This window comes from Cryptomeria japonica, chromosome 6, assembly GCF_030272615.1.
Source record: "Cryptomeria japonica chromosome 6, Sugi_1.0, whole genome shotgun sequence".
NCBI classification, from domain to species: Eukaryota; Viridiplantae; Streptophyta; class Pinopsida; order Cupressales; family Cupressaceae; genus Cryptomeria; species Cryptomeria japonica.
The window spans coordinates 387,256,650-387,281,687 of record NC_081410.1 but is presented as its reverse complement, the minus strand read 5'-3'; the positions used below and the strand labels follow the sequence as shown (position 1 = coordinate 387,281,687).

The 25,038-nt window shown below is 34.4% G+C and overlaps 1 protein-coding gene across 1 annotated transcript in view; it reads left to right on the top strand.

The window, feature by feature from the left end:
* Positions 1 to 22,586, top strand: part of LOC131876611 (uncharacterized) — a 32,270-nt gene extending 9,684 nt beyond the window's left edge. The window contains exons 3-5 of the mRNA XM_059222050.1: positions 21,841 to 22,018; positions 22,163 to 22,216; positions 22,306 to 22,586. Coding sequence (XP_059078033.1) covers positions 21,841 to 22,018; positions 22,163 to 22,216; positions 22,306 to 22,412 — 339 coding nt within the window. The 3' untranslated portion in view covers positions 22,413 to 22,586. The remainder of the gene's footprint in view (positions 1 to 21,840; positions 22,019 to 22,162; positions 22,217 to 22,305) is intronic.
* Positions 22,587 to 25,038: the final 2,452 nt, after the last annotated feature.

The following is a 25,038-nucleotide window of genomic DNA, read 5'->3' as shown; positions in this document are numbered from 1 at the left end:
TGTCCTTCAAAACTTCAGGCCGAAATAGAGCTTATGTCGTTCATCTGCGATCATCCAATAGTCATTAAGTTGATTTATTAATTTAGTATTTAAATCTAAGTAATGAATAAATTTATACTTTGTTTATTTCATTTTATTTGCATGTATTTTTAGTTCTCTATTGGTTAATTGAATTAGTTTGTAGATCTAGGGTTAGTAGTTAGATCTTTAGGGTTTACAAATAGGTCAATATTTAGCATACATAGATGTATGTATCTATTATGTGATAGTTACATATATATAAATTTTTATACTATGATGTTATAGACAATTATGGATGTATTTATGATGCCTATATGTAATAATTTTAATCCATATTCTTGTGAATATGATGCTATGGATTATGACCTAACCTTTATGTTGAACACGCAACAAGATTGAGGGGGGGGTGAATTAGTCTAAACCAAATCCTAAACTTCTTTAATCACAAGTACTTATCAATTATCATTAAGAAATTAAACATCAATGCAAGATGAAACAAAAAAACACCAAACACATGAAAACCATAATTTTTACTTGGAAAACCTAGCATGGGAAAAACCATGGTGAGAATCACACTCACAATATAAATATAATAAAAATTAAAATTAATGACTTTCATATTTTACCCTATTGTGTACTTCCTTTGATATCAATGGTCTAGATCTCCGCACGACTGCACATTTAGATCAAGATTCTCTTTTACCTTAACTTTGCAGCCATGTTGCACACATGGCACATGGGCCCTACTGACGGCAGGCTCTTCTTAAGTGGACCAATAAGATTATGCATATTGGAGGTCAAAGGACACATCAGAAAGGTTTGGCCCAATCTATCCTCCTTGTTGGTCCTTACAACCGAAATGGCAACTAGATGATAAAACCCAATTCAGGGTTTGGAAATCCTACTGAATAGCTAGCTTTCCTGTAGCAAAGGCTTGTTTACTTTATCGACCAGGGACATAAACTTGAAACGGGCCAGCACGGTATGTGCACTAAGTTCATATTGCAACCATTTCTATCCTACTACAGGAAAGGAAATTCTTTGAAATAAATACAGAAACATAACAACCAAAAAGTAACTCAAGCAACTATTACCAAATGATGAAGTTCAAGCCAGTTAATAGGAACTACTCTGCCCATTGTTGTTGCAGGAACAGTCATAGGAACTGTTTCCAATGGCTGCAGGAATAGTCAATTGCCAAATAGCAACTATTGTGAAATGGAGACTAACTTCAAAATACAAAGGACTACTCACCAAGTGGGCCCCCTTGAGTGAGTATATCTAGAATTCTTAGACAACAACTGATAGGCTCAAAATAACATTGATTTCTTTATTCTGAATTGACTGCAAAGTACATAAACTTGAGAGCTGGATATTACAAAGTCTATGGTCATTGTGTCTTTGAGAGGAGAGAGGCCTTTTATTTATATGGAAACTTACAATAGATTCCTAACTGATCAATCCATATTCCAATGGAATAGGTGAACAGATTTATTACTAAAAGAAGAAGTCAATGCAGGAAATCAACATTTGTCCTGCAGCTGAGAAAATATAGCATGATCTCCTTCCTAGATTTGAGTTCCATTAAGAACAAACATAAATGTCCACAACCACTCTATTGAAGAAGCGATCAAGTGGTTATAGGCTCCTTCAATGCTACTTTCTTCTGATTGGGTCTACGTCATGGCAGTATGTTTGATGCTCCTTTAATCCACCATCTTAGTCTTCCTTACTTCACAGTCGACCATGCATCATGGTGTTAACGTGCACAGAAAGCATGTGCATCTACCAATGTTAGCATGACATAAATTAAACCATATTTAAGATTGATTCAGATATTTTGCATAGATAAACCCACTACAAATCATTAAATGACAATTTTAAGTATCAGACAAATCAATTCATAAACACTTAAAAAGACACCAACTAGGGAGTTTTCCTGATCCAAATATTGTTTAAACACAAGACCTAGGAAAGAGTATTATGACAAAATTCTATCAAAATAGAGCCATTATTTGGGCTCATCACTCCTCGTTAATTAAGTATACAATTTATAATAGTTAATTAGACAATGCTCAGACCTATCTCTATTTTGGAGACTTTTTGAAGAAACATTTGTCCTTCAAAACTTCGGGCCGAAATAGAGCTTATGTCCTTGATCTGTGATCATCCAATGGTCATTAAGTTGATTTATTAATTAATTACAGGCTTATAGTTAACTAGCACTTGCAGCTCATTGTATGGATAACCGAAAGAAAATTAAAGATAAAATTTAATGTAGTTTAATATTACAAGTGAATAAATTATTCTAGTATTTAAATCTAAGCTATAAATAAATTTAAAACCAAAAAGTGCCTCATTCGCTTATAGAGGTGGAATTAATGTCGAATCATACAAATTAAATGTATAACAAAGCTCAAACAATACATTGATGGTAGAGCATTGGGATTAGAATTTGAAGAGGATGCAAACATGGTGAAGAGGGCCTTGCAAACTTAAATTGTTGTAGAATACCTTGGAGGGATGGATTCAATTTGGGAGTGGGTTGTTCCAAGAGTGGGTTTCATCATTTTTGAAGGGTCGGTGGAGCCTGCAAACCCACTACCCTTTGTTCACTAGCAAGAAGATGAGCTAAAGGCGAGATGTAGAGAGCTCACAAGGAGGATGGGAGTTGGGTATTAGGGTTTGATTCAGAGTTGGCTTTGATGGTGGTGGGTATAGATAGATGGATCAGATGGAGGTTATTTGATCACTCCAATCTTTGTGTAATCTTTTTTTAAGCTTTAAATAAATAAAATATCATATTACCTACGGGTAGGTCCATAAAAGTGACAATCTGATAAACCCTAACAGTAAATAGTTGTGCAAGGCCAACACCCATTATAATATATTTTGATTCCCCCAAAATAATGAAAGATTCACCAAAATAAATCATTTGAATAGTTTTTTTTAATAAGTGAATAGCTAGGTAGGGCCAACACCCATTATATTAAGATTTAAGAAAAAGATACAACAGTATTTGTCTTGTAGTCGAAAATACATTCTTGATAGAATTTCCAATGATCACCCATAACAACCCATAACCCACAATACAAAATTCAAGTATCAAAACAAAATGAATCATCTACACCAAACTTCAGGGCTAGGAGACATTCCCATTCCACCTTTCCACCTTTGTAGCTTCACGTTCCTCCCTGACTTTCTTGGCTTGTAAGATGAGCGGGCAATCCTATCTACAGTTAGCATGAGCTTCACCTACTACAATTTCCTCCACACTGCATCTGTCATCCCCAATCCATTACTCTCCACTCCCTAGCTCCAGCGCCCCTACTATCTTAGCCACATCCTCCTCATCAATTTCATCTTCATCTACCAACCCTTCAATGGTCAGGTAGTCCCAATGCCAATCGTCCTCCTCGAGTTCCTTGATTTTGGCTACATACATGAGGAAATTGATACTACATGGTATATCACTGCTTCGTGCCTACAACAACTGCGCATCTTGTGTTTGCACAATTGGAAATTAAAAAACCCTTCCAATGTAATATTTATGTGGGAAGGGAATGAGGAGGTTCTCATCCACATTGTCGATGACTACATTAATGTTGCACAAATATGCATGCTCGAACACCATCTCGATGAGTTTTTTCGCCTACTCCTTGGAAACCCTGACATATAACAACATGGCAAGAAAAAGGTTGGAATGTCTGAACTGACCCTATGCATGTGATATGCCATCAGAAACTCCAACCCTATCACTTTCTTGACCACATGCATTATGTACAGGTGGCCATTCACCAAGACCCCCCCTAACCGTTTATTTGTGACTTCACCTACAAATTTTGTCTGTGGTTTCGTTTCCCTAAGCATAATTGGTGTGTCCGTCACTCCCACCTCACTGTTTCCAACTCGAACATGTAATGTGAAAATATGGTAATACCCTAATGCCTAATTTAAAGGCATTCGATCAGCTTCAGCATAAATGTCTCATTAAATGCACACTTACCATAAGTTGCCTTGCGCAATATTTATTAATAGTGTATATATATATACTCTAATTTTTTATACAAATATATAAACCCATAAATAAAAATTCACTTTCACAAGAGATTTGCAAAGACAAATAACAAAACCATTGATATTATCATTCATGTGAGATCAAGAAGTACATTCTACAGACTATATCTATAGTAATTGTCATGACAGATCATAAACTAATTAATATTGTTGAAGAAGTATATACATTATTTACTGTGGAAGACTCCACATTCTAACATAGACACTACTACTATACCCTTTTCCAAAGAGACCAAGATTCCCTCAAAAAAAAAATCTTAATTATAGTCTTGTAATTCCTTTTATAAGAGTAAGGAATGCAACAAGCTTCAGGTTGTATACAATTGTCATGTTCTATTTGGCATATGTTTGTTTTATACGCATGGAAATGATATATTCCCAATATGAAACCTAAAATAGAGCAGGATAACTTATCAAACCATATGACTAAATCTATCATGAAAGTATCATGGACCATGATGAAGAATAAAATATTGTTGAAATTCAACTACTTGAGTCGCGCCACCATCGCATTGCTGATAACTTTACGGATGCAATATTATAACTATAAAAACTAGAGTAGTTTTATAGATGAAATATTCTAGCTATAAAAACTATTGGATGAGCTCCAGATATGGGTATTGTAATCAAAATAGGGTTCTGACTTTAGTTATCAATTTTAACTAAACAGGCTCTTTGCTAGAGCTGACTCTTCCCTATCCTCATTGTTCTCCTCCCCACTCCCTCTCGCTCTTAGGCTTCAGGAGATGAGAGGGAAAATGTAGGCAGCTAGGGAAAGGCCATATGTAGCCTTTAAAATCTCTTTAGCTACCTCCTCCGATTTGAAAGTCCCTTTAGCTACAAAGCAATTTGTTGTGTTGCTATAAACACAACCTTCCTGAAATATTCTCCACCCAGTGTCATTAAACCTATATCTTATGAACACACAGGAAACATCTGCATATGGGAATTCCATTTCTGACATTGTTCTTGAACAAGTGTAGAGGGAAATATTTGTAATGCTCCTTGATCAACTCAACTGCTACCGATTTATGAAAAACCTCAAAGCTCTAAATTTAAAAGTTCACCTTTTTGTCTTTCCAAAGAATCAGAGCTCTTCATGCCACCTAATGAAAGGATCAAAACTCATTAGTCTGCTATGATCATTTAACCATCAATTCAATATTTTCTTCAAGAACAAACTAGCATTTGTACCCATGCAACTCTTCATCAAAATGACAAGCATAAAGTCCTCTGACAGGAGGAGTGTTTTCTATGCAAAAAGATCGCTTAGAATCTGAGATGAAGATTTCATACATGCTAAAAAGTATGTTTCTCATTCCAATGGATATGCAGTACACTTTCTATATGGGTTATTTTCCAAAAAAAACTGTGAAAGATGCACAAATGAACTACAAATGAAGACAATGTTAGAAACGATAATAAATATAGTAGTCTATTCATGAAATAATTAAAAAAACTACTGAAAGAAAGTGTACATTCTTTCACCATGAAACCATCCTACACAGTTGACAAGACAAAGCCTCATTTCTAGTTCTACTCTCCCCAAAGATGATAAAATTATAGAAACCTTCTTTACGGGCTTGATATTCCTTTTATAATCATAAGGAATGCAACAAGCTACCAACCTTTTACAAGAATGTGTAACATGTATTGCAACAATGCAATGTCGTAAAACCTCCAAGCCAATATTCATGAAAGATTTGGTTTAGAGACACATAAAGCTTCCATGAATGTGAACTACCTTATGATCCATGCCGCTATCTCACATTTGTGGTTATTGATGAAGAGAATATCAAGAAACAAGATTCTCATTGCATTTCCTAGTAGGTGAGAACTTTAAGAGTTTTGATCAAGAAAGGATGCTTGACTCCAAAACCGCATCTCATGTGTCTTCACCTAGCTTTCTCTCTATGTTCTACCCATTATAAGGGGGACATGGTGGTTTCCAGAGAGATCAGAATTATTTGCAACTGCAGTCGAAGCCTGCAGTTGCACTCGAGCCTTTTAATAACCCTCTGGTTATCTTTGGAAATTTTAATAACCCTCCGTCTACAAGATAAGTCATCAATTTTCTTTACTTCATGACATCTACAAACCTTCAGCCATATCTTCTTATGCCAGAATTTAGCTGCACCTTCTATGCACTTCATTTTAAATCCTCTGCAAGCAAGGCAACAACACTTCCTAAAAACTTATCTCTATAAAATGTCTATCTCTTACATTCTAAAATGCAACATACGAATAATGACCCTATTTCTCGATTTGCGAAGTAGCAGCAATTTACTGTCAGGTCTATACTTTGGATTATTCCACATACTATATTAATCTGTGTGGGATGTACTTTTCTCTCATTCCACAAGAAAGATTTCATTCCAATAGTCATGACTCCTATACATGACTCACAGACCTCAACACAAATTAATACTAATAGCTTCTCATTGAATATTAAATATGTGTTATCCTCTGTATTTTTGTTCCTCTAACACATGCATTGTTTTGAGTTTTCTATGCAAAAGGATAACAAAGAATCCTCGATCAAGATTTCATACGTACCAAAAAGAAGCTTTCTAAAAGATTTCATATGGATATGAAGAACACTTATAGCTCAGATGTGATGTGTTTGCTATATTAGTTTTTTTCTCCAATGAGTAATGGAAGATTGGCCTTATTTATTATATTCCCCCAAAAATAATGAATGATTCCCCTTAACTTTTCCATTTTTTTCATGCAATATGAACAAAATCGCCAATGTAATTATTATTTTTCCCCAAAAATAGTGAAATATTCACCTTTATTTTTCAAAAAAAAATCCACAAAAAGAAAAAGATTTGCCAATAAAATTATTTTCTTTTCCCCAAAAAGAATGAAAAACTTACCTTAATTTTTGTAGAATCTTATGCAACTGAGAAAAATTTGCCAACGGAATTTAATATTTTTCCTCTATTAAAAAAAAACACCAAAAAAAATAATATTTTCCCCCAAAATATTAAAATATTCGCCAAGATTTTACACCTTTACCCGAGGGGGTGGGGGGCGGGGGTTCTTAAATTTATCCCTGGAAGCAACACATGTCATTGCATCAGCATGTCTATTATCCTTCTGAGGGACAAGCTCCATGGTGTAGGAGATGAACTTTTCCAATAAGGATATAGCCAAGTCACAATATTGTGATAGCTTATCTTGCTTAGCTTGATATACCCTCGTAACTTGTCTAATGATCAATTGAGAGTCACCATAGATGTTTATGTTTGATATTCAAAGTTAAGACCTCTTTAAGAGATACTATAAGGGCTTCATACTCAGCAATATTATTAATACATAGCAATTTGAGACTGTAAGACAATGGAATTGGTTTTCTGATAGGAGATATTAAAAAAATGCCTGCCCCCGAACCTATACAATGGCTAGAGCCATCAAAGTATAACTTCCAAGTCTCATCAGTGTTAATAGGAAGGACAAATTCATCAAGGAAGAATTATTGATTAGGTAATGTGAGAGGTGAAGGCGCGTCTACTAGATGGTCGGTCAATGCTTTCCCTTTAATTGCCTTTAGAGAGACAAATTTAAGGTCAAATTCAGTCAACATCATTACCCATTTCGCTAGATATCCTGAAAGATCCATTTTAGAAAAGATATGTTTCAAAGGATCAAATTTGATGGTAACATGAACCTCGGCATTCAAAAGATGATGTCTCAACTTATGAGTTGCAAAGACAAGGGTGAGGCATTGTCTTTCTATTGTAGTATATCAGATCTCATAATAGAGTAAAGTGTGGCTTATATAATAAACCAAGCATTCTTTACCATCACTATTATGTTGCACCATTAAAGTTGTCAGAGCATGAGAAGAAGAAGTTATGTATAGAAGAAAAGGTTTAGTTGGAATAGCAAGTTGTAGGATAGGAGGATTAGCCAAATAGGATTTTAAATCTTCAAAGGCTTTGTGACGATCCTCATTCCATTGGAAGGTGATGTTTTTCTTAAGCAATTGAGTGAAGGGGAAACTTCAATTTGCAAGTTGTGACACAAACCTATGAATAGCTTGTATTTTTCCTTGCAAACTTCTTTATTGGGAAATATTTCTATGGGGTGACCTATTAACTATGGCACCTATTTTCTTTGTATCCACCTCAATACCAATATGCGAGACTATGAACCCTAATAGTTTTCCACTATCCACACAAAAAACACACTTTCGGGGGTTCAAGCACATGTTGTATTTACAAATTCTTTTGAAGACCTGGCGAAGGATATTAACATGGTCTTGACGAAATATAGACTTAGCTAAGATGGCATCAACGTAGTCTTCTAGGATTTTGTGCATGTAATAATGAAAGATAAGACTCATAGCACATGGATAGGTCGCGCCTATGTTTTTCAACCCAAAATGCATCACATCCCAACAAAACATGCCCGAAGGGGTGGTGAAAGAAATTTTGAATTGATCTTGAGGATTAATGAAAAATTGATTAATCCTGAGAAACCATCCATAAAAGATAACAAATCATGACCAGCGGTAGAATATACTATCATATCAATGTTTGGAAGTAGAAAATCATCCTTCAAAGAAGCCTTATTGAGATCTTGAAAATAATCGCACATCCTAATCTTGTTGTCAGATTTAGCTACAACGACAATGTTTTAAATCCAAGGGGAATAAGCAATAGGGCAAATAAATCCTACATCTAAGAGTTTTTCAATTTCATCTTTGACAAGCAGGGCTATTTTAAGATTCATATTTCTAATTTTTTACTTCACGGGTTTAGCATCAAGGATTAATACAATATTGTGAGTAACAATTTTAGGATCAATACCAGGCATATCAGACTATAACCAAGCAAAGATCTCAAGAAATTCATGTAGAAATTCAGAATATTTGTTTTGTTCTTCATTGGTTAGGTATTTCCCAATCTTTATGGTCTTTTTCTCATTACAAGGATCCATCTTGACATCGACAAGTATCACTTATCAGGAGGTTGCTTTGTTAATGGATATCCACTGGTTGAGGGAACTCCTTAATTATCTCATTGTTATCTTTGATTAATTTAGCATCTTCCCTAAAGTATGCTTTTGCATTCAAACAATAGGGAAATCCATGATTATGATGGTAATGAGGAAGGCTATCATAGGCTCCTAGAAACTCGGTCAAGGAATCATCAATAGAAAAGACATCCAAAGATAGCACAATAGAATCAAAGTCAATATGCTCAGGATGCTTTGACGAAAGAGACTTGCAAGAAGAGAAAATGACATTGACACTAATAGATGGTCTCTTGGAGGCTTTAGTGGGTTTGAAGGTATTGTATCCAAGTCCAAAAGATAATTTACAAAAATTATTTTCCAAATAAACTTTTGTCCCTTGTTCTTGAGCACCACAACCATTTACATTATATCCACTCTTAGCTAAGATATGGAAACTAGGACCATAGAGATTAGCCATTTTTGTAAGAGAAGGTGAGGTATCATATGTCTAAATGTTATAATCAATTGAAGTAGAAATAGGTGAAGGTGTAAGTCTTGAAGAAGCCACAAAGTTGTTACTTAATGGTTTAGACAAAGTGGGTTGCTTTTTGGGTTCATTCTTATCTTTCTCCTTTTCAATCTTAAACTCTTATGGAGGGACCTCATATTCTCCCACAAAAGTAGGAGTAAATTCTAAAGACCCCCAATCATCATCTAAAAGTACCTCTTCAGGAGAAAAGGTTTCTTTGGGAGAAAACTCAGATTGAGTAGAATCCTTTTCAAGAGTATTAGAATCGCTAGGAGAAATGGGGTATTTTGAGGAAAAAGGGATGTTAGAAGAAGCATCAAAAATAGTTGGGGAAGAACTAGTCAAGGAAGACTTAGAAGAAGATGTTTGTAAACAAGGTTGGTGATTGGTATCGAAAAACAAAGTAGCATCTTGTTGTTGTAAATGAATTTAACTTGCCTATGCAAAGTGGAAGGGACGGCTTGCATATTATGAATCCATGATCTTCGTAACAATTAATTATAAGTCAAACTATCAGGCATGACATGAATAAGTGTGGGTCAAAATAACAGGTCCTACCTTAACATGTAAGGTTATAATACCTAGCGAAGACCTAGCCATATTATCAAAGTCATGAATAGTAAGAGAATCAGGTTTGATAAGAGAGTTGTCTACTTTAATCTTGTGTAATAGGTTAACTATAGCACCCCTCCTTGATCAGACTCTTTTTGTATGTTTTTGATTGACTTCAGTGGAACATTATTGTATATTGATTCAGATGATATGCGATGTTATTTCATGCTTTATCTGGATTTGTGGTGTATGCTTTTATGTAGTATCTCAGTGCTTATGATTAATGTTATTTTATGTATCATTATCATGGACTGACACTCTTACCCTATATGTGCGATGTGTTATTTATGTGTTGTGTGTTTGCATGTGTATGGGATGCAAGGAGATGATTTTCCTTCACTCGCTCTAGTGAGACAGGGAACATCACGACTCTCCTTCATCGGTGTGTGTGTCGTGTCTGTATATATATATATATATATATATATATATTTGTCTATATGCATGTGTGGTTCTTTGGTGCAGGACATTGCAGGTACAAGTACCGGGTTGGTACGGGGTATCGACTCCACCTGGCTTCATAGGTCTGAGCATGCCTTATATGTCCGATGGGAGTGGAGGAGATAGTTGTTGGACCCTAACTTGACCTACAGTTACACTCGTGTGAGTCTTGTCAGTCGGTTATCTTTCTCATCTGGCTGGTATGCAAGTCATAGTGCTTTGGTTTGGTCATTTGCGAGTCGTCATTTGATCATTCTTCATTTTGTGTGTTTTCATTCATCTGTATGGTTATTTAATTAAATGGAAGATGCTATCTTATGTTGGCGTAATTAGTTAATTATTATGCTCTGAGATTGTTGATTTAATTAAATTAATGATTTGCTAGATTAAATGGTTAAATGGCTTATTTCATTGTGTAAAGCGCATAAATATATATTGTGGAAGAAAATAAATAATTGCCTAGCCATTTAAATGTTAAATGATTATGTTGAAGGAAAGTATTATGGAAAATAGAAAATAAAATAAAAAGCTTTTCTTTTTACCTTTCCATTTGACTTTTTCATTTTAATTGTTGGAAAAGAATTGTTTTTGGAAAAAGCTAAATCTGATTGTTTTTACTTTAAAAATATTAAAATCTGATTGGATGGAATAACTTTCAACCTAGAAAGTTTAGGTTAAAAATTATTTTTCCATATATGCCTGGAGATTCACGGGAAGAAGGGGCAAGAATTTCTGGAGAGAAATTTGGTAAATCATTCTGGAAGGAGGAGCTAGAATTTGATTTGGGTTTCAAGGATTGGGATTCTTCCATCATTTTGCTTGCTAGTTTGCTTCAAGGTTGGATAATCTCTTCTTGTTTTAAATTTAAATTTGAATTTTTCAGTTTGCTTCCTGTGTGTTGAAATTATGCAAATCTTCCTATAGATTCTTGTGGAATGATTGGAATGGAAGAAAGAGTGTCTATTATTGTTAGTTTTGTGAAATTCATATCATATGTTTGCATTTAGGAAAGAAATGGTTCATTTCTCTATTTGTTGTATGTTGTGTTCTTGAAAATCAACTTCTTAGATTTCTCTTCTATTTGGGAATAGAATGAATTGGATTTAGTTTGTTGTGTGCTTCCTATTATCTTATTGCCCAAGATTTGGGATTCTTGTGTGATTATAGTTCACCATTTACCTTACTAAAAAATATCCATTTGAATTTTGGATCTTGGCACTGTGTGTGTGCCTGTGAAACGATTTGGAAATGAATCTTTTTTTATGTTTAAACGATTAGTATCTTGTGATTTTTTAAATTCTTAAGAAGTAAGAATTTGTATTATTTTGGACTTTACCTTACCCCAGGGCAGGATAGTCCCACCACGTGGGTCGGTAGTGTCTGCTACCCGCAGGTAGAAGTACTACCGGTCAGCAGCACCGCTATTGGTTGGTAGTAATGCTATCGATCAGTAGCAACTGCCACCGACAGTAGCAATCCTACCAATCAGCAGTAGCGCTACCAGTTGGTAGCGGCTACTACCAGTTGGTAGCAGCACTACCGGTCGGTAGGCCCGTTACCAGCGGTAGCGGTACTACCAGCAGGTAGTGTCTGTTGCCTCGGTAGCAACACTACTACGGATTGGCCTTGGCTACCGCTTGACCTTGTACCCTTACTGGTACAAACTGGTTTATGCTATGAACTTAAATTTTATAAAATGAAATATATTTTAAAGTGGTTTTAGTGTTAAATGAAAATGGTGATTTTTCATGTGATTTTTATTATGTAATTTAATAAATTTATCAATGCAAATCAAGGCATGAATTAGTAATGCAAGTTGGTTAAAGTTGGATATATATTCTAGAAATGAATTAAATGCCTATTAGGAATTCATGTTTTCATTCAGTTGAGTATTTGACTTGAATTTTATCCTAGATGGAATATTGATTTGGAAGTTGAATAGATGTGAATGGTAATAGAGTGTTTTATTTAATTTTCAATCAATGATGTTTCAAGTGCTTATGATGCTGATTTTTCTCAAAGATTGTCTGAGTGTGGACTTAGTGAAATTAGTTTTCCTTGCAAGAGTTATATTGTTTTGTTTCTAGTCTATGGTTCATTTGTCCTGTGGTGGCGTATTTGGTACCTTTGACCAAGTGATATATGATGACTTTGTTGTCTTAACCATGTAGTGTCTTTTCCTTATGGTTAACCAAGAGTCAGTATGTCATTGTTTTGACCACTTGTTTTGGATAGTGGTTTTATGGTTGTCTGTGTCGCCATAGGGTCCTCATGGAGTGACCATGTTTGTTTAGTGTCCTTTGAGAGAGTGGCTTTTGAACGAGAGAGGGTTGCACCCAAAGTGGTAGGCAGGATGACCCTTCAAAAGTAAGATAATAAGTGATAATCTAATTAATTGATTAGGTGAGTAGTTCTCAAACATTAATAAAGATATTGTACCTCGCGCATAGGTGAGTGCTTGTATTGAGGCTCATAATATAGTGAGAAGGCCTGGAATGGCAAACCGACCACCTTGTCTTTGCGAAAGGCTGGTATGGTCCGCATGAGACTTAGTTGGAACCGGAGTTTCAGGAGAGGTTACCAAGACAATGAGCCGGGACCTATGGAGGCCGACCATGGTAACCATCGTAAGCTATGTGATGACACTCTCTCTTTAAGTTCACTTGTGTGTGAGATGTCGGTTGACTTGTACTTTGTGATATCAAGTCATTTGTGTATTTGTGATGTTGAGTCACCTGGATTATTGTGGAGTCTCTTTGTGTTGTCATGGTGTCATAATGTTTTGTCGACCATGTCATGCTTTTGCTTGCTTGAGGGTCCTCAGTTATCTCCTAGCATGGTGGAGTGATTCCATTTTGGGAATTACATGGTCGAGTGGTAGTGCCACTTCCCATCGGATGTTCTTTTTTGTACTCTCATGCGAGGATTGGCTTCGCAAGTGTTTTCTGTGGTTCGTGGCTCATGCTTATCTCATATTTGGAGACCTATGTGGTCATTGTATCATGATCTTTTGTAACCTTGTAATTGGTTAAGTTGTATTCTTATATGTATATTGAGAAGCCATGTATAGGAAGAGCAATGTAATCCTAAGATTGGGATGTTGTTTATCAATTTCCTTTATGTTATGTGTACATGCTTATTGAAGAGAAATTATATTGTATCCTTTCAATCTTTCAATGGTGTAATCTGATATTGTATATGGCTTCTTGTGAACATTGAGTTAATGATGGATTCTTGGATTAACCTTAATTGTGGAATTTATCTTTTGGTTTTAATCCTTCGTTGGTAACCCTTAAGGAATTCTGGTGTAAGTCTTTCACTTGTGTTATCATGCATGTCGTGTTTTATGCACTTATTATGTTTATTCTTTATAAAAAATTGTTTCGCCCTTGTTGTGGGTTTTCCTTCGGGGTTCCTGGCGGGGCATTACATTAACACTACAAACGTTAAGGCACAAACCATTATCCACAAGGGTTCATCTTATAGCATTAACATTGATAAGAACGACAATCATAAGAGGATCATATTGGTGTTGAACTTCACGAGGAGGTAGCTAATCGTGTGTGAATACAATTTGAGCTTTAGGTGTTGTCATGGAGTCAATCAAAGAAGCCATATTATTAGGTGTCACCATGGGTGGGACGTCTAAGGTCTTTAAAGCGTCTTGTAACATTCCATGATGCATGGAAGAAGTTTTAATTAGATCCCAAAGGGATATCTTGGCAAGAGTAGCTTTAAGTTGTTCAATAAGATCATACTCCTTACTAAGAGTTTGTGAAATATGAGGTGCTTTAGGAAGAATAGGTTGAGGATTAGGCAGTAAAGATGGAATAAATAGAGTATGGTTGGGTTGCCTATTGTTTCTTGTGTTGTATGTATGAGCAACCAAATTATAACTCTCTCTAGTTAATTATTTAGCATACTCATAAGGACTCTTAGTGAGATACCCTCCTTGCATGGTGATAATGGGTTTATTGGTAGTGCAAAAGGGATCATTATCATAACCACCTTGAATCACAAAGAGAGGCTTATTAGGAGGTGTTTGAAAGTTTTTTTCATTCACATTTATCATGTTAATTAACCTTTTAGATGTGTGATATTTGCTTGAAGGAATTGGAATGTCATCAAATCATTAAGAGCATCATCCAACATAGTGATAATGCAAGATAATGGCAATAGTGATATTTGTCTTTAGACTCAAAAGGAGACAAGTCATCATTAAGAGGATTTTTTTAAACCATCATGTTACCATATTTGGAGGATGAGTTGATAGGAATGTATTAAAGGGAAGAACCATTCAACTTACCTTCATCATCACTACGAAATAACATAGTAACAAGGCTGATTAGGTTTTAGTAAAATGTTGGTTTAGAAGGATTAGGGTATAAAAAATCACCAAGAGCTTCATCAAGTTCTTCCTTACTAAAATCATAAACATTTTAAGCAAATGCATTATCATATGAATGAAAATATTGCAAATAAAGATCTAATGTTTTTTAAATAAAAAGTGCATATAACACTTAAAACACACAATGCATAATTTATTTATTTTTAAATTATGTTTTTGAATGAAAAGAAAGATGCAATAACTAGATATAACTAATAAATTCAAACCTAAGAAGATTGGATTCATGTCAGGTTCACCAAAATGTGTAGGATGAAAATGGAATCAAGTAAACTAAGACCTAATCCTACTCTCATGCACACATTGGAATATGAAAGAGCCTAAGGAGATTATCCACTTTAACTACTTCTTGCAGGAGAGATAGAGAGTGTGTCAAGGAATATCTTTAGGGTTTCTATTCCTTTATTTCTATGAAGAGGAGATGTGCCAAATGTAATGAAATGATCAACTATGCTAAGAGAGATAAGAAAGAATGCAAATGTAAACTGAAATTCTGAAAATTGTAGATATGAAACCAATACACCGAGTATAGAGAAGAAAAAGGAATTCATATGTGCACCTATCATCAAAATTTGAGGCTGACTGAGTGGGACCATGGTGCCACGTCCTGGTCTCTGATACTACACAAAGTTGTCCTTCTAGAAATCAGGTCCTAAAACCCTACAATATTTAACTACCACAAAAGGTTGCAAAACACAAAGGACCAAGGCACCATTCCCTGGTCTCATAAAACTAAGATCTTCTTCTAGCCTTGAGTCTGCACCTCTGTGTTCTATCAGTCTTGAAGATTGTGTGTCTGTTAGATCTTTGTACCTCCACCTACAACTGTCTAAGTGGCTATATAGGGTTTTGCCTTAGTCAAACCCCTTGCTTTGGTGATTTTCACCTCCACAAATAGCTAGTAATGTACTGAAAGTATGTGTGCAAGATCCTAAAATGAACGAGAAAGTAAATCTAGAGTTTTACCCTATGCTTGGAGAGTAAACCCCAAATGAATGTAAATGTAAATGTAAATGCTTCAATCACAAATGTAATAATGGATCTAAATCATGAATGCAAATCTGAAAATGATTGTTATGAAGCTCATACAAAGATATGAAAATAACATGAAACCATACCAATCCCTAAGGGAGAGGTACAGGCCAATCAATAGTCGGTGATCTCCTATTATTCTTCAATATCTTCAAAGTTATAGTACATGATTAAAATGGTTGATGTAGACTTGAAAAGTTCTTGATTTTTTGATTGAATACTTTACATAAACCTGCACTTTCACTTCATAAGAGGCTCCTTCAAAATTTCTAGATGGATCTTTCAAATGATGAAAGAGAAGGCTATATGTATGAAACCCTGACTTTGTTTTTTTATCATAGGCCAACCTAGAATCAATATAATTTTGCAATCCTTTGGATTTAAAAATAAAAGTACCACCAAAACATGATCCCAAAATTCAAGGAGAAAAACTAGGGACCAAGAGACATCACATCGGTTCGACCAATTTTTTCTCAAATTTTTAGGGAAGAAAGGTATCGTGATTCTAGAGTCAATTCCAGAAGGATGCGATGATTCAAGGTGTTTAGGTATGTGGAATCGGACCTTGAAGGTCAAAATAGGACATAATTAGGGCTTTTGAATTATTTAATTAATTGAAAGAATAAAATAAAAAGGGGCACACTTAGGGTTAAGGGCCCAATTTTATGATGTGTGAAGTGATGAAAGAAGACTTTTAGATCTAATTAAATTAATTAATTTAATGTCTAAAAAGTTTGAAATACAAGATGCAAACACACTGAGACAAGTGCTAACATAAGCATGGAATTATACCACCCAATTAAGGGTGTACAATTTACGATGATACATACGGTTCATTGTAATAATTTGGAAAATATGTGTAGTGATATGTTTGGATCCTCTCTATCTCTTGGAGTGGACCACATTTGATGTTATAGATCTAGGTGGCCAAATTTATGTAATATTGTTTATTCTATCTATGGCCAACCCTTAACTAGGGTTTCAATGAATTATCTTGTGTACATAGGAGTGTGGATGTATGAGTTGAGTATGGGATGTATCTAAATTGAAGTGAAGAAGATGTGACTAATGCACAAGAAGATTTGATATTGCAAAAGTGTGAAAGACAATTCAGAAGAGCTTTGAGATAGCAGTTGTGATAAAATGTGTTTTCCATGATATTGGTTGCTTGACACAGTGGTTCAAGGAAAATTTCATAATTAGGAGATCTTGTTCATTTTAGTTCATTGATTCTTTATACATGCTGAAATAATGTGTATTCCTTTTGGTAGCTAGAGTACTCATTTGTATCTTGCCCTAATATAGTGAGTCTTGGTACTACAAATCATTTGTTTCTTGTCCTAAGGTTGTGTGCCTTAGTTTTGCAAGTCCTTTTACGGTAGTAAGCTCCTTGGCCTCTAGCCTAAACATTGTAACCAACTATGTTGGAGTACAAGAACACGGAGAGGGGGGGTGAATCAATGTTCCAATAATGTGCCATAAATTAAAACAACTTAAATAACGTGTTTTGATTTGCTTGAATATCCATAAGAAGCAAACAACTAAAACAAATTGATCATACAACCATGAAAGTTGACACAAGGAATGTCATGAGTGGAAAACCCTCTTGGGGAATAAAAACCACTTGTAAATGTCTCACTAGCTTAATCTGAAATCTTCATGTTTATAATGCCTCATTGGCTGAATAATATGTCACTGATAGTACTATCTCACTGATAGATTGTAAAATGCCTCATTGGCTATACATCAGTTTTAAATCATGGCTTTGAATTAATACACAGAGGATAAAAACTTCTAAGGTCTTCAAGATTTAGTTTAAAAAATTTATGATGAAATTTCCTAGGATGAAAACTTTAACATCTCCCAAATGATATAGGATATTGAGATTTTTCTTTCACCAATCATTTTTATTTTTTATTTCTTTCCTTTGGCTTATCTTTCATGTTCATGCATGCCCATATAGGTTAAATTACTAAAAATAATAGGTGGTTACTTTTGGTCATTTCAAACTTTAGACTATCGTACACCTCATAACTATCATCGTGGGCTTCAAGACAACTAAAGGAACCTACAAAATAAAAGTAAAATACATTTTTTTGGTTGATGCAAGATTTCCCTTGTACCACTAAATACTCTTGCATTAGATACCCAAGGTAATTTGAGAAGTGACCTTGTCACATTTCTTATCCTAGAGGAAAATCAAGATGGATAGTCTCTACCTTAGACAACCATGATGAATCCTCAACAAGCCTTCCTTTCGACTTAACTAGATATTCTTCATACTACCTATTTCTTTTACTCCTTCCTACATGGCTATCCAAGATCTCTTCTATCTCTTCCTCCTTGGGATTAGATGTCGGTTACTCAATTGTGCTTCTATTGGTCTCACTTCAATGTCTCCTTCATGATACTCTATCAAATTAGAAATTTTGAACATAAGTGATATGTTAATTCCATTTGATAACTCCACCTCATATCCATTTATCGAATCATGTTTCAATTAGATGCATTCTTTCAATCCATCAAGAGTCATGCAATTTTTCTTCTAGTTGAAGAATTTAATGTATTAACACATCCTTCTAAAATAAAATTGGCCTTAGATCTAGTAAATGATTTGGTATAGATATAATATCCTTCATACAATTAGAGAATAGTGCAATTCTTATTTCTAGATGTGTGATGTTTAGCATTACATTCATAGAATCACTTAGGCATCCATAACTACTTTCAATTTCTTTGCATATCCTTGTATGTAGATTTATGTCTCTAGTGGGCTCAATATATTTTTTGTAGAATTTTATTAATGAAGGGCTACTCCACCCAACACTCACACAAAACATAGCATATACTAATACAAAAAATGTAAAAATTAAAAAAAAAACACTTTCAATTTCTTCAATAAAATGAAATTATACATTTAGAAATTACAATGTTATAGCCACACGGGCTTGCTCATTACAAAGAAAATACACTATCATAAATATATACAATTTGAAGCCACTATTTGCACTAATGGGGTCATCTTTTGTAACCTCGATTTACCTCTTCATTGGCACCAATAACTGCCTTAGAATGTTCTGGAAACTGGAATTATTTATATCTCGACATATGGCATCTTGTTCTTTTCATAATTATAAAAAATGTGTAAATTTAGAAACTTTGATGTTCAAATGTGTAATTTGCAATAATTGTTTGTACATTAGTGTATTGTACTATTTTCCATCCTTGGAAGTGATGCAAACTCTTATTTATTATGGTGTACCCAAACCTATTGTCTAGTTGTGTATAGTTATGATTAATATCATTAATATGTATTCTTTTCTTAACTCTTGGAGCTATGCACATCATAGCCTTACTAGGGATTAATTCTCCTTAGAAGAATGTATGATGCTCTATTGTCAATGATGTTTCTATCATCTATGTTTGTTTTTCCCTCATGAACGTTGTCACTTTCTTGTATGAGTTGTTATTAAGAAAATAAATTTTCATCTTAAGGATTAGATTTTTTTCTATGGTATTTGAGAATTCCTTACTTAGCCAATGCAGGGACCACATGTTCCCAATTTCTTGGTCAATTTTGTTCTGGTACAATATTGAAAACAAGAAAGTTATGCCTCATTTCAGTTAAAAGCCTTTTTTGTGTGTTCCTACCTTGTAATTCCTTTGCATGCAATTATAGGTTTCTAAATTGTAGTGCATAAGTTGCTCATCCTTAGCATTAAAATTTATATGTTTATGGTTTCATTTTAGACATGAAAATCTAAAATATGTTAACTTTAATTTGGACTTGCCACCTAATTGCCAAAGTGTCAATTGCATTATAGGGGCTAAACTCTAAAATATAAGCTACAAATCAAATAAGTCTATTTTGCAAGCTTGTAGTTGCTCAACCTATATCCAAACGTTTGCATGTTTTTTAAAATGCACATCACACCCCACAGTCCAAAAAGCATATTGTTAGTCAACCTCTAAAGGTTGACTTGGTCTCCGGTTAGAATTTGCGTTTCTCTACACATTATATAGGAGCTTCCATTTGTAATTTAAAATTTAAAGTTTGATATGCTAAATTAGGATCACACTTTGACTCCTAAATTTTAGCATCCTTAAATTCAAATTATTAATATTTATTGCTCTATAAAGGGATTAAGATTTGCATAGTTTAAGCAATGTCTAGAAAACTTCAAAGTCTAAACTATAAATTACAAGTTGGACCCCAAAGTTAAAGGTCTTGTAGTTTCAACCCTAAAATTTGAACTCCCTATGCAAAATGAAAATTGTTGGCCAAATCTTGAAGCCCAAGTTAGTATAGGGACTATATTGTTTGGACTCATTTGCCCCTTAACTTTCATTCTAGGTTGACATATCCATTTTATTCTTAAACCAAAGATGTTAAGAAAGTATCTTGAAAGGTAAGATGTAGGGTCCTCTAAATCTCATTGGTTGAGTTTGTCATAATGACTCTAGCCCATAGTAAGTATTTCACTTGATTCGTCATGCTTAGTAAATTATTGCGCATGCTAGGTGTGTCATAGTGTATTGCCTTAGCACCTTGTCCACATAAGAGCACTAACATGCAACAAGATGACTAAAATGGGTGTAATGAAAAAAAAACTGTAAATAATTTATAAATTTACAACATCATGTTCCTACAAAAATGTGTCTATGGTTCTAAACTAGGGTAATTAGTGATCAAATATGGAGACTTAATCTAGATCCTAGAGATGAGTGATGATAGGGACATGTAAAGATGGGATTCTTTGTCAACATTCACTCAAAATGTGTCATCTTGCACACTATTCAAGATAGCGAGGATAACTTAATTGTTGTGGATCTAAAGCATTACAAAAAAAGCATTAGTCTCCAATTTTCAACACTACATCTTGCGCCCAATTTGACTTGCATGTGAGCTACAATGAAAATGCAAGTCGAAGTCAAATCAAGTAGTTAGCATGAAAATTAAATATTTCAAAATATTGAAAACAATACATATCTACTTTCTTGAATTTTTGAATGATCATAATTATTCAAAGCATGACATCTTGAACACTCTTCAATACATCAAGGATAACTTAATTGTTGTGGGTCCAAAAAATTATAGAAAAGGCATTAGTATCTAATTTTCAACACAATTTACCCCAACTTCAACTTGCATGTGAGCTACAATACAAATGCAAGTCAAAGCTCATTCTTGAATTATCCTTGTAATGAGAGCTCTGTCAAAAGAAAAAGTTTCAACGAATAGCATATATAATGCATTTAAAAATGAACATAATCACAACTTGGTAAAGTCTTTTTTTAAGGTCATCAAGCATCTTTAAATTGAAATATTTGCAATCCATTAGTATCAGAAACACGAATCTAAGATGACAATTCTTCCACTGAGAGGTATCCATTCTACTAAAGCCACCCAAAGCACAATCTCATCATCACCCTTATTTATTGCATCTCTAAAATTTTAAACCTTGATCAACAACGTAATAAAAAAACATACCATCATGTACTCAACTTGTTAAAACTTTATTAAAAATATTGAAACAAGATATTTAAATAAATGGAAAGTAGTATCACTTTGACCAAACACAAAAATAATTGATTGGTATGAGACTAGCAGGTTCATGAAAGCTCTAGGACAATCATCCATTATAGAGATTCTTTTTGGAATTGGACGTTGGGGAGCGTGCATAACACACAATCCAACCCCACCAAGACTTCATTTCCACCACCCGTTTGATTATCATCACTGCCCCATTTTCATGATCAGATTCCTCCTCCACCTTCTATAAATCATAAGCACAGACTACCCATTTCCACATATCAACTCATTCTGCTATTTCTTTGCATTCATATTCACACCACAATTTCCTTTGTTTCTTTCATCTTCTTCCCAACATGTCTTCTACCTGCGGTAACTGCGACTGTGCTGATAAAAGCCAGTGCACGTAAGCCTATAACTTCTTTCTCTTGTCATAATTTGTATTGTATTTTGAGGGGTTTGTTTCTCACAGTAGATTGATAATCAGTTCTCTTGCCTTACTGTTTTTGAAGTTATGTTTAATATTGTGATGATTGTGGGATGATGGCAGCAAGAAGCGTAACAGCTTTGGGGTGGAGATTGTTGAGAAAAACTTCAACATCAGGTGGGTTTTTTCTTCTATTTCTGTGTATAGTTTTGTAATAGTTAGATTTGATATTAATTTTGATGGGATAATTTGTGGGGGGTGTTCAGCTTTGAATTGGAGATGGGTGAGAATGACTGCAAATGTGGACCATCCTGCACTTGCACTGGTTGCACCTGCCACAGTGCCTGATCATCATCATCGTCATCATTTATAATTCCATAATGGAAGTATACATCTAGATCTAATATTGTGGACATACCCACAGCGAGATCAATTAACACCAAATTGATCTTGTTTGTGGGTTATCTATATAGTTTTATGTGTGTTGCAGCTATGTAATAGCTCTTGTATTCGAAACAATTTCTATTAAGAATAGTCATATTTTATATTTGAGTGTGTTCTATTAAGAATTGTCATATTTTATATTTGAGTTGTTTTATTAAGGATTTTCATATTTTAATATGATCAATTTGGAGTTCTATATGGATAAAATGGTGTTTAATTTTAATAAGTTTTTGGTGGAATTTATATGGGTAAAAGGGTGTTTAATTTTAGTAAGTTTTTGGTAGAATGTTAAACGGGTAAAAGGGTTTACTTTTTAATAAGTTTGTAGTGGAAATACTGAAAGTAATTACATTTATTTATAAGAGGATTAAAGCAAGTTGTGCTTTTATATTGTGATAAATTATATATTGTTTTATCAAAGTTTAATTGTGTAGTTTTAGAATCAAACTAATATTTTATGAGCAAGGGTTTATAAGAATTCATCTTTTATGAGTATGAGAGAAACTTGTTGTAAATGGGGTAGCAAATCAGATGAACTTGATCTTGATCTTGAGAAAACTTCATAATTAAATGCATCTGAAGTCAAAAAAATATAGGAATGGGAATGCATCTGATATATCTCTCTTATAAATATTAAAGTGTCATAAAATATTTGTAAAGCTATACAAAAATTAAAAATTAAACATAATAATCATTTATTGATTCAGAAATGAAGAAGAAAATGAGATTACGTATTTTCCACATCATTTTAATTACTGTAATTTTGATAAAACCGCATACAAGAAGAAAATATAATAATATGGTAGTCATTTATTGAATTATAGGAGAAAGAAAATTATGGGTAGAAACTATTTTCTATGATTTTGTTTTTCAATATTATTTAAATGGTCAAATCTAATGAATTTGTTTCTCATAATATTAAGGGCAAAATAAGATTACATCAAGAATGGTATCCATTTTTGTTTGTGCTATATTTTTTTAATAACATCAATAATAATCTACTTTGATCATTTTTTTTTTATTTAAAGTGATAATGTTTAAAAAAAAGGATAAAAAATAGTGTACATCTTTACCTCATTAATATTACAAATTTTACTTACACTGATGTTTTTTTTGATAAGTGAATGTTAAAAAATCATCTGTGAATTGTGAAATAGGCTGCTAGAATTTTTATTCTTTTAATTTTTAGCAATGTTGATACTCAAAATGACCTAGTGAGTAACTAGGATGAGGTGTAGCATGTTTGATCGCATTCTCCTTTCTTCATTGTTATGGTTATGGTATTCTTGCCACTCCTTTGTTGTTATACTATCTCACTTGAAATGAGTGGCAACTATTCACTTCTTTTGAAATTCTTAGTCGAATTAAGAGCTAATACCATCCATTGTCAAATTATATTTTTTCATTCCCTTCCTAACATATAATGAAATTTTCATCCATATGTAAAAAAAGGAAATTTATACCAAAAGACTCATCTTTTATATTTGCTTGAGTGAGTTTTTTTTTTTGTGTGTGTGTGTAATAAATTAACTCAATTGAAGAAGAAATGAAAGAAATAGTAGGGGTTGATTTTTAGAAATAAACTAAAAGAGTTTGGATTAAATATTTTTTTCATGAATAGACCTTCTCTATGAATTAAAAATATTAAAGTACATATTCACAAAAAAAGGTCGGGGGATACAAGATCACCCCGTGAGAGTCACACGGCCAGAAGCCGGAGTCAAAAGACAAATTTATTCATCAAAAAACTTCCTCAAGTAGCCAAAGCAAAGGCAGTCGAGGGAGGAGGATCAAGATCATCTTTCTTGCCCCTTATATCAGCGGGGTCAGGAATTGGGTCCAGCACAGACCACCCATCTTCAGGATCTTTGTCAACTTCTCCTTCCTCCCGTCGGGGAGGCGAAATCGCCAGAGCCAGGCGGGGAAACTTGGAGGTGGTGGCAGAAGGCCACCCAAAGCCATCACCAATAGGAGGAGCCAAAGTCACAGGAGCAGCAGAAGGCCACCCCGAGGAAGAGCCACAACGCAGAAGAGAAATCAAGTGATGCCTCCACGCATCGTCTCTCTCGCCAAAGGAGCGGAGAGGAGCCTGGGACCGCGGGGTCTGAGAGCAGTGGGAGAAGGAACTGCAGCGGCGGCCACGGAGCGGAGTGCGATCGGCAGAGACAGAATCCGGCGACACTCTGGCAACCACATAGGGGGCGCTGCCCCAATGCTGGAGGAGCTCCTATAAGTGGCCCACCTCCAAAGCCACTTTGTCAGCTTGTACCTGAATCTGCATTAATACATTATTACAAATGCAAGCTTTAGCATAAAGAGAGACATTAATATCCAAAAAGTTGTGAGTAAAAAGAACTGCATTTCTATCCTTTCAAAGAGTGAATAGGATCTCCATTTTGAAAGCATGCCATATCTAGGAAAATTTGAAGGGGATTCTAGGCGAATCGCCCAAAAGAGCCATATGCCAAGAAAAGGGCTCAGGCCCGAAAAGGCCAAAAGAAATCATGGATCCATCTCCAGTATTGTTGAGCTCTTCTACAAAACCAAAAAATGTG